Genomic DNA, 11,055 nt, shown 5'->3' on the forward strand with positions numbered 1-11,055 from the left:
GTTAATTACTAAACTTATTATTTGATATCATTATTTAATCTGTCAATAAGTCTATCAATTGATTATTGCTAATCCACATCCAGATACAAATAAATGATCCAACATGAACAATCCAACATTGATTCATTCATATTTTTAAGTAAAGATAATATTTAATTATTAATATTGGTATGTAGAGTTAAAATTAAGATAGGGCAAGACCATATTGATTAATCATCAAGCTATTTCGCTCAATGATACTTTCGCATATTGTTAGTATTATTAATTTTATATGATAATATAGTTTATAGTTAAATATTACATGTAATATAATGTAAACAAAAAGAATTAAATCTGATTTAAATATGCACATAAATGTCTTTAATGATAAGTTAAGTTGGATGAGAATTTGAAATAAAAAAAAAATTGAATTTGATGTATAGTATTTTTTTTTAATTTGGAATATAAATATAATTTTATTTTATTTATCTAAGTAGATATTATTTGAGTAATTAAAAATTATTGAACAGTTTTCTATATTTATTTTTTTTTCCAATTTTTTTGGCAAAGTATATTGATGATTCTTCGTTCTAGAAATAAGACTTACATCTTAAGAAAAGCTACAAGTCTTTTATTTGTCTATATTTTTGTCTTTTTAGTCGAAATAATATCATATTAGTACAAGTTAAATAATATCATTTTGGGTCAAATTGACCTAAAATTGAAAGCTAATTCTACAAATATCAATTCTCTCATAACATGAAATCCCACTTGTCTACAATTTGTTGTAAATTGAATTTCCCCACTTGGAAGATACAATTAAGCCGCGACAATAATCCAGATTTTCTGGTAGTGAAATCTGGATATCAGACGAGTGAAGAGGATTAAACCCAATTTTAAAATTGACCCACATATTTATTACTAGAAATCTGGGATATAAATAAACTTCCGAAGAAACAGAAAGTCAGCAGAAGAAGGGAAGACATCGAGACGAATGGAATTGCTGACTTTTGAAGGTTGTCAAAACTATATGCAAGTGGAAGGTTAGAACCATTTGCTAATTTTAATTTTTATGGGACCCTTTCCTTTCAAAATAGTCAACGGGGTGTGAAATTAGACCCCTCTTGTTGCTTCTTCAATAAAAATATCATCTTGACTGCCATTTCTAGGTCTTTGTTCTTCTTCTTCTTCTCACTTTTCTTGGGTCTGCTTCAATGTTGAACCTTAGAAGAAAGAAGCTTTTTTGGGTCCCTGGGTGAATGGGTTGCTACCGAGTTTTTGGAAGGTAATGGAAAGGACGCGCTTATGTGTGAGATAGAAGAGAAGATTAAGAAATAGTTTGGAGCCACCCAAAATGAAATCCCGGCAGTTGCACATTAAAACCGACATTTGGACAAGGATTTACCGACATATGAATGAGCAGACAAATAAATAGGAAGCATGAAGACTGAAGGCTCACATCCCACAGCGATTGCATAGCATAGCAATACCCAAACAGCTTTAGCTCAATGCCCAAAACTGTGAGGTCTTGAATTTAAGTCACAATCAAATCAAATGAATCAAAATAAACGCAGGAACATCTTAGGAGATGGAAGCACCTTTTTATAACTTAATGGCTAGTGTCCCATGTGATTGCAGCACCCAATGTCACAAACGTTGCAGTGTGAAAATATGAACACAATGGCCTCCTTGTATCTCCTAGACAGACACACGTGGTGAGCTTTAAAGTTTGCCAGATATCTGATCTAGAATTGGTAGAGATTTTCAGGTTCATGTGTGAAACTCTAGTCGTTGTGAGCAGCAAGGCTGCCACCCTGCTAGTCCACATTACATGATTCACTTTCATGTGAAGCAATTTAAAAAATAAAAATGCTTATCATGTGTATATATATACATATATAATCATTTTAATTTTTTTGACTAGATCAAACTCTAAGTTAACTTCACGTCATTTTTGACTAAAAACTTGCAATTGTATAATAGAAAACATCTAGGTCTACAACCCTTTCAAGGAAGGTTAAGATGCTTACATAAAGCATAGAGACCCAACGGACTCCTTGTCGCTTCATTTCGGTAACTTTTTCTAATACCTATTTCACACATGAACCTTCATTGGATACGATCATTTCACAAGTGACCCAAATTTTTAGTTTGATACCAAAGCTTTTACTGCCAGTTGGTTGACAGATCAAATTTAACTTGAAACTTAATTGAACATCTTATTGAACATGAATAGCATACACACACCAAAACATGCCAATGGACCTAAAAGTTGGGGCAAACAAAGACATTGCTGCTTAAGCCGAGAAGTCCTATTACATACAAAAATAGGTCCGAAAAATATAATAAGCTTCATCCAGAATTTTAAACAAGAAGTGCAGGAAACCCATGAACCAAAATTTGTATCACTTAGAATACAAAGACAATCCATTCACCTAAATTAAACAATATGAAATGAGAACCACATTCTCAACAAGAATATATAGTCACCTCTGAATCTGGGCTGCATTTGACCTTTGTTTCATGAATCTGTAGAAGTACTGGAAGCTTGTCGCATCCTACGCTGGTGAACATCCCAATTGTAAACTCGAGCAATAGTTACCTAACAAATAGTAAGAAAACCACTGATAATTTGTTCTGGATGAATAAGGTACATGAATCTAACCTAAATTTTTATTGTTTTAGAGCTTCATGCATGTTTAACTTTCACAATGTTATTAATTATTATGCCAATCAGGGTAAGATCTGCACCACATTTATAGACTCATATTCAAGCTTAGACTATCTATAGTAACATTAACAATACCTGTGTTATTGTGACTTGATCCCTCAAGAATTGTAAATCAGCTACAAGAACTTCTAAACTAGCTTTAGCATTATCTAAATTCTTTTGCAAAAGGGCAGTGGCCTGCACCATAAAAAGTTACAGATGATTACATCATTCAGGCAAAACTAGAGGTTTGCTAACAACATTTAAAAGAAAAGGCACAAACCTCTTCACATGAATATTCCAACATGACATTTGCTCCCAGCCACAAACACACTGAATCAGCATCCTCAATGTGAGCCCGTGAATATATGCCTTCAGAGACTTCAAAATCAGTAATAAGTGCCTGTATCAAACAAACAGAGCAAATGGAACGATAATAGCATTAGCTTTAACATCTTTCAGATAATAAAATCACTATCCCAGGAGTTGCTATTGAAAGCACAGCTACTCAACAACCAACATGAATCCCTAAATTAACTCAAGTCTCCGGTCATAAAATTGATGGTGCAAAGGACTGACCATCAGCAAATTCTATGGTAATTTCTTTGTCAGCCAGCAACATATAGTTAAGCCAACCACAACTGATTACATTTTTGACTTCTGAGCTTTTCAATATACGTTTATGTACAAATTTAAGGATAATCTGGGCATACCACCAAAAGACATTTTTGTCAGCAGATTTGTTGACAAATGCATGGCACTAAGTTCTATTCCTTCTCAAATTATATGGCAAACATGGAGAATTAATGCTTAGGTCAGCAGAATCTGCAAAGCGTTGGTTTTCTCATGGAACAAGGGGAAGTGATTAGCTAAGACAGCCAATTTGATGCAACCAATAGGAAGTGAAGCACCTAAAAGCAAGAACATCAATGGAGTAACTTGATCCTTTCTAACTTAAAAGAAACTGTAGTGATAGGGAGAAGCTATACAATTTGAGGACAGCCAAGTATTAATCCAGTAATAATTGTACCTATGAGAAAAAATACAGGGTGTTCATAAGGTTAGTCTTCAGATTATCAGATCCATATCCAGTTTTCACATCAAATTAAGCTAGAAATAAGACCATAAGAAGATTTTTAAAGGCCAAGTTGTGATCGCTAATAGTCCAAACAATTAATGCACATGAGTTGCTCAAATAGGGAACTATTTACTGAAAAAGTATGACAACACAAGCACACAACTCAACCAGCTAAAGACTGTTTTGTATGCGGCACAATTCAACATGCAGAAAATAGCTGGCGTAACACTTAGCAGCTGAAACATTTTGATGGGATTTACTGCATCAGTGCTTAAGTGAAAAGCATCTCATGTGTATGCGCACGTGTGAGAGAGCAAAAGAGAGATAAGAGAGAGGAGAATTATTTTGGAGCAAAATAAAATAACACTTTTTAAATTGCCAATATCTCAGTGCATTAAACAAATTCAAATCCTAAGAAAATAGCTAGACCACATAGGTATTGCATGAAGGCTTCATATATTTTTGAGGGCTTTTAAATAAGAAAATCTTAAATAGTCTAAGTAATAGAGAAGTTCAAATAAGCAACTAAATAAAATTCCTAAAGAATAGTCTTACATAAAAACTTGAATAATTAACATCTATAATTATACAGAAATACTTCCAGAATATCCTTTATCCTTGTCTGCAGTAGCAGTAGAAATACAGATTTACATAATCTTGACTTCAACTTTAAAAGGAGGATGCACATTATTCCAGATTGAGATTGTGTACAGACGTGATAGGTTTTGTATACATTCTGAAAAAATGAGACAATAAAAAAGTAAGGCATTCTCCATAAGCAAGCCTCAATGTAGATGTCGCTTGCTTATTTCTGGCCAATGAAGGAAACTCCAGAAGAATTATCCTAAAGGAAGGCTGTGGCATTTCTTCTATTAATTTTGGTTCCCCCAAAATTATAAATTTGCATGAGGCATGCAAAATGCCAAACAAACCCTTACATTTTACAGAATATTCCTATATGAGCTACACCCATGGCAGAATTCTTTAAGATCAGAAACTCTAATCTATAGCATCAATTTTCCCATAACCCTACTAAATAATGCGCCACCTAAATAAGAATAGTGTTTTGCCTTGATGGGCATGCATCAGCATATAATAATAATCAGTTAATATGACAATATGAGCACAGCAAGTTCGTAAACCAAGCAAGTGTTACATTCCTAAATCAAGATACACAATACACAAATGCCTTATAAAATAACGAACCTCACCAGTACCCTTCTTGGCCTGTAAAGTTCCAACCACATCTAAACATTTCTCAATATCAGGGATCTTTGCCTGACACCAATAATAGGAAAATAATGTTATTCAAAATCATTACGAATCAGAGGAAGTAAAACAATACGAAAACAAACATTTACTAGAGCACAGTGACTCAGTTTCTGGTCAAGTGCAGCTCACCAGATAATGCATCGAATTCATCCCAATTATAGTATAGAAATTACATGCATTGTTCAGAAACTAAAATATTTTAAACAACAAACATTGTGATGATGCAAAAAATAGAATTAATTAATTATATCCAACATTTGCCTAATCCCAGAAATGAGGATAACGGATTTCCCATCTACGTTCAAAACAGGGCCCCTATTTGTTGGTCTCATTCAAACAAGATACCATAAAAGAAAAAGTGCTTTCTTTGGAGAAAAGGCTCAAACTTTACAAGGAAAATTTTAAAATATTATAAGGCAGTCGTGCTGCGTGATCTAGCTTAGTTTCACCGAGAACAAACGCCATTTCTCATTAAAATTCATTAGATAAAAAGAGAAAATCCAAAACGCACTTGAAAAAGCATGTTTTCTAGTGTCTGACACCTTTTATTAAAATCTACGGATTATTAGCTATTTCTTTCATTAAGAACCAGTAAAGAAACTGAAAATTCCCATTCCACTTCAGTTCCTTACACTCAAATGCCATCTGAATCAATGACTTTAGGTTGTTTTGATGACAAAAAAACTGAACAGGTAATGTCAAAACAATGGAAAGTAAATTATACAAGTAATAAAGAAGTGAGTACCTGAAGATCCCTCTGCTGGGCAAGAAGTTTCATCTCGACTAACTTATATTGCTGAAGCCTGCAGAAACCCAGAAATAGATTGGATTAAAAAAGGGGGGGAAAAGTCTTGTAAGATCGTAAGCTATGAGAATTGTGTGAAATTGGTGAAATAGGAAGCATAACAAAGGAAAAAGGAGTACCTTTCTTGGAGGAAGGAAAGAGCAGAGTTGACATCGAGACCAGATTGGGTGAGATAGGTTTCGACATCTTGTACAAATTGAGCCCCCGGTATTCCTCTTCTCTCTGTTGTTGAAGATGAAGAAGAAGCCATTCTCTTCCAAATAAAAAGCACGCGAAACCGAAGAGATGTCTTTTAGAGCTTAAGCTTCTACTTTCTCACTGCAGTGTTTAGGAACTCAGAAAGAAGGAGAAGATCAGGAGACTTCGACTGGAGCTTATGTACGAACAAGGGAGCAGGGCGAAGTGTTCTCTGATAGACTCGTGGGTCAAGCACCAACGACGTCGTGTTTTCTTCTGACCAGTGGGCCAATAACATGGCCTGCAAAAAGAATCAGATCAAAAACATGAGCCCAATAACACATGCCCAAGCCGGCCGTAGTGTCCAAATCCCATAGCATGGACAGTTTTGGATCATTCAAATGGTGACGAGCTTGTTTGGATCAGTGGTTACAGTCAACTACATGGGCGTTTCATTTGTGACAAAATTTTTGAAGGTTTTAATCTTCCTTTGGATCCCATTACTAGCCCTTGATAAATCTCTAACATTAAAATATTTGAATCAAAATATATATGAGATCAATTAAAATGTATATAAAATTAAAATAATAAATATATAAATTTTAATATGAATAGTTATTTTAAGAATTATTAAATTTATTTTTATATAAAATCAATTTTATAATAGTTATATTCTATTATTTTTCTTCTTAATGCAACGAATATTTGTTATGGTAGGTGCCAATAATAAGAAAAGTTAAAACTTTTGAATTTTGGAGAATACGTGTTTGCTGAAAGTCCTCAACGAAAATCTGGCGGCCTGTCTATGAATTTGCCATGCCATGTGTGTGGAGCCCTGTCTGGTTCAATGTATAATATGAGGAGTGAGGACTGCTTTTCTCTATTTATCAAACCAGACATTCGTTGCATCCTTATTAAGAATGTGACACTTACATGAGTCACATGGATCAGATGCCAGGATCTGTTGATGCTTTTTCTTACCAATGCCTGCGAGTGGATGCTTCCATAATTTTTCTTATTAAAAAAAAGAGAAATTTATTAAATTTGTTAAATTTTGTAGTGGAGTACCAGAATTAAAGCAGATATTTTGAAGCACAACTGGGCTTCTATTACAAAATTTGGCACAAATCACAAATGTGAGACTTCACTAGATGAGAATGAGTAGTCCGATTGATTTTAAGGATAAAATCACCACTTAATTTATTTTGATTTAGTGGTAAAAAATATATCACTTATATGATACATTCAAATTCAAATTCTTATCCTTTTAATCTCCCTACTAAAAAAATATTTTATGAATCATTTTTTAGGCTACCAATTATGTCACGACCCAACCTATGGACCGGACCGACACTAGGACCTGGGCCAGCCTAAAGCCCTCGAGACCCGTAGTAAGCCTAACTATTCACTTAACCCAACTCTAAGGCCCATTTGGGCCCAATTTCAAGAAATCAACCGGACAGAGTCCGGTCAAAAATGGACCTTTCAACGGGGAGTTTTTGACTCACCCGACCTGTAAACACAATAAATACTCAATTGGGGAGCTCAGCTCACCCTCCACATACTCATCAGCATAAAAATAAATGGGAGCTCAGCTCCCTCATCCAATCCATCAAACATGCATAGAATATTAAGATTACAGGTCCAAAATAATAATTTAGTTTACAGACCCATATCAAATAAACATTTCTAACACATGCGGAAATTTTAGAAATTTATAGAATTACACAAACATGAATAAATAACCTGCGAGGGAGAAAGCAGGTTAACCTCAAAAATATCCTCATGTGGCCTGGAAAAATATTGAACAGGAGTGAGCGTTCGACTCAGAGAGTAAAATATCAATTTTAACCATAATCTCTATAACTATTTAAACTAATGCACCCTGTAGAGTGAAATGCAACATCAACAACATTTTCACATCATAACATTATAAAGGTAATTTGGAGCACTCACACACCCAGTGATATCAATCATAATATATGGGAGCTGATTCCCTATACAGCTCTCTTAAATCCAACCTGGTGCCAGCGAAGAACTCAAGCCGGACTTTCGCTTAATAAACCAAATCGGGGGTCCCAGCGAAGAACTCAAGCCGTGACTACCCCTCGAAGGATCGGGTCCTAGCGAAGATCTCAAGCCGTGACTACCCGTCCTATCCATAGTCCACACCACATCACACGCACGCCAACGCACGCACATTGCTCCAAATTACCACAGCAACATACATGGCACTTTCACAGTTATGAATGCAACATAAATCGTGCCTAAAGTTTATCTACATAGATATATGCATATAAGTGATGCATGGGCATGCTTGAACATATAATAATAGTGAAATTATAATTAAAATTAATATTTTACTCACAGACTTGATAACGGTTACTGTGGCGGCTGGGCGGAGAAAGAAGGCTGTCCCGGCTCACCTGACAATTACATTACAATTATTTAATACAAATGACTCAATACAATCAAAAAAAGACCAAATACGTCTTAAGTCGTGCCGAAAATCCGGCAGAGTCTCCCCTATACCTAGGACCTACCCAACCTGCAAAAGGGCTCAAAACACACTTCTATATTCACAACCCATATATCCACAACTCAATCTCACCACACAGCCCCTCCTGGGCCTATCAAATCAATCATCCATCACAATATATAAAATTTCAATTTAGTCCTTATAATTGATCATTTTTGCAAAAACTGCCCAAATAAACTCTAAAAATTCTAAAACTTTGTCCCGCAGTCCTTAACAATATTACTAGGCTATGGCAAAAAGAATCATAATTTTCTGAACTACCACGAATATTTTATGAATTTTTAATCCTATTTAAGCACTAGAAAATTACGAAAAAGTAAGGTTAGGGTTTACCTTTGCCGATTCCGACTTCGGGAACGCGCTCGGGACGTCTGACAATGGGGGGGTAGCCAAAACCTCGGTCCAATTCGGAGACTTTTTCAGTAACGGGTTTGTCTAGCCCGAAATTTACAGACCCGGTCAACTATCGAATTTCTGCGAATTGAGGATACCTACACGAAGCCCACAACACGGGGGTTAGTACATAAATTTTTTAGAATTTTCTAAGCTCATTTAATGCTCGGAAAAACACTGCTAAGTTTCGTGGGACCCATCGAAAAACGGTGTTGAAAAAATTCGAAATTTATGTCGCCGCGAAGCTCTAGATGAGTGGAGCGCTCTGGTACGCTCGGTTTTCTTGTGGGATTCATGGTTTGTGAGAAATCTAGCCCGAAAATCAAAATGGGCTAAAACTTCCCGGGCAAAAATTGGACAAACCGCTCGATGGATTTCGGCGTTCTTGGTGTCTATGGAAAGCTCTCGACGATTAGATGATTTTAGACACAAGACCCGGTCCAATTGGTAGCCGGATCGGCTGAATTTTGGCCGGGACGTCCAGGCATCGCGCGCGCGCTGCGCGTCCTTTCTGATGCCGTTTTTCGGCGTTCCAGGCGGGGGCCGGCCGTAGGGGAGGGCTGAAGTGGGGCGCCGGTGAGGTGGGGAGGCAGGGGAGGCGGCGGCGCGGCAAGGGGAGGAGGGAGGAGAGAGAAAAGAGAGAGAAGGGGAGGAGGTCGGACGCGTGCGGGAGGAAGAAAAAGGGGAGGGAGCCGGTCCGATTCGACCGGTTCGATCCGGTCTGATTCGATTCAAAATACAAAATTTTGAATTTTTACTCTGCCTCGGGACCGAAAACGAGGTCCAAAAATTTCGAAAAAATTTCAGAAAACTCAGAAAAATTCGTAGACTCCAAATATATTTTTAGTTTTGCCACGTGGTCTTTAAATTAATTTTTAAAAAATCATCAAAGTTTATATTTTCAAAAAATCGAACCCGATTTTTAAAATCCGAAAAATCTCAAATAATTTCTTAAAATTTAAATAAAATTAAAATACCAAAAATACTCATAAAATAATAAAATCTAAAATTTTGGGGTGTTACATTCTTCCCCCCTTACAGAAAATTCATCCTCGAATTTTTTTACACAAGGCAGAATAAAAAACATGATTATACATTGAACAGATAAGGGTACTTGCTAAGCATATCCCGTTCTGACTCCCAGGTGCACTCTTCCACTGACTGGCTCCTCCACAAGACCTTAACCATAGGGATCTGTTTGGATCTTAGCTGTCTCACTTGGTAGTCCACTATGGCTACAGGTTGCTCCTCAAATGTCAAGTTCTCTTTTAGCTCTATTACATCTGGTTGTAGTACATGAGAAGGATCTGGAATGTATTTTCTGAGCATGGAGATGTGAAATACGGGATGAACGTGAGAAAGGTTGGGTGGTAGCTCCAACCGGTAGGCAACTGCTCCAACTCTATCCGTAACCTCAAAAGGTCCGATATACCGAGGTGCCAACTTGCCCTTCTTTCTAAATCTCATGACTCCCTTCATTGGAGAAACCTTCAGGAATACATAGTCACCTACTGCAAACTCCACATCCCTCCGTCTGGGGTCTGCATAACTCTTCTGCCTACTGAAAGCTGTTTTCAATCGTTCCCTGATTAAGGGAACCATCTGTGAAGTGTACTGCACTAGGTCTACATCATGCACCTTCGCTTCTCCCATTTCTGTCCAACACAGAGGAGACCTGCACTTTCTTCCATATAGTGCCTCATAGGGTGCCATCCCTATGCTGGAATGGTAACTGTTGTTGTAGGCAAACTCCACCAAAGCTAGCTGATCATCCCATTGACCTCCAAAATCCAAAACACTCATGCGAAGCATGTCTTCCAGTGTTTGGATTGTCCTTTCGGACTGTCCATCTGTCTGAGGGTGGAAGGCCGTACTAAAGTTCAACTGTGTGCCAAGTGCCTCCTGCAACTTCCTCCAAAATCAAGAAGTGAACTGGGGCCCTCTGTCAGATATTATGGAAGCCGGAACTCCATGCAATCTGACTATTTCTCTGATGTAGAGCCGGGCATACTGTGCCACAGAATATGTAGTCTTCATGGGCAAGAAGTGAGCTGATTTGGTTAGACGGTCCACAATTACCCATATCAAATCATATCCTCGCG

General features: G+C 36.9%; 1 protein-coding gene across 1 annotated transcript; it reads right to left on the reverse strand.

Annotated features, from left to right (window-relative positions):
- Window positions 1–2,251: 2,251 nt before the first annotated feature.
- LOC110673000 (prefoldin subunit 3) lies at window positions 2,252–6,269 on the reverse strand. Its single transcript, XM_021835958.2, has 6 exons — window positions 5,964–6,269; window positions 5,785–5,842; window positions 4,974–5,045; window positions 2,973–3,092; window positions 2,786–2,887; window positions 2,252–2,581 (listed from the first exon to the last, which is right to left on the reverse strand). Exons 1-6 carry the CDS (start codon window positions 6,092–6,094, stop codon window positions 2,501–2,503), a joined length of 564 nt encoding a protein of 187 aa, XP_021691650.1. The 5' UTR covers window positions 6,095–6,269; the 3' UTR covers window positions 2,252–2,500.
- Window positions 6,270–11,055: the final 4,786 nt, after the last annotated feature.

Source organism: Hevea brasiliensis, chromosome 4, assembly GCF_030052815.1.
Source record: "Hevea brasiliensis isolate MT/VB/25A 57/8 chromosome 4, ASM3005281v1, whole genome shotgun sequence".
In the NCBI taxonomy this organism is placed as follows: domain Eukaryota; kingdom Viridiplantae; phylum Streptophyta; class Magnoliopsida; order Malpighiales; family Euphorbiaceae; genus Hevea; species Hevea brasiliensis.

Coding starts and splice junctions, on each gene's coding strand:
- LOC110673000 (XM_021835958.2), bottom strand. CDS start 6,094: ATGGCTTCTTCTTCATCTTCAACAACAGAGAGAAGAGGAATACCGGGG. Junction 5,843..5,963: donor CTTTCCTTCCTCCAAGAAAG/GTACTCCTTTTT, acceptor GGGTTTCTGCAG/GCTTCAGCAATATAAGTTAG. Junction 3,093..4,973: donor CCAAGAAGGGTACTGGTGAG/GTTCGTTATTTT, acceptor TGTTTGATACAG/GCACTTATTACTGATTTTGA.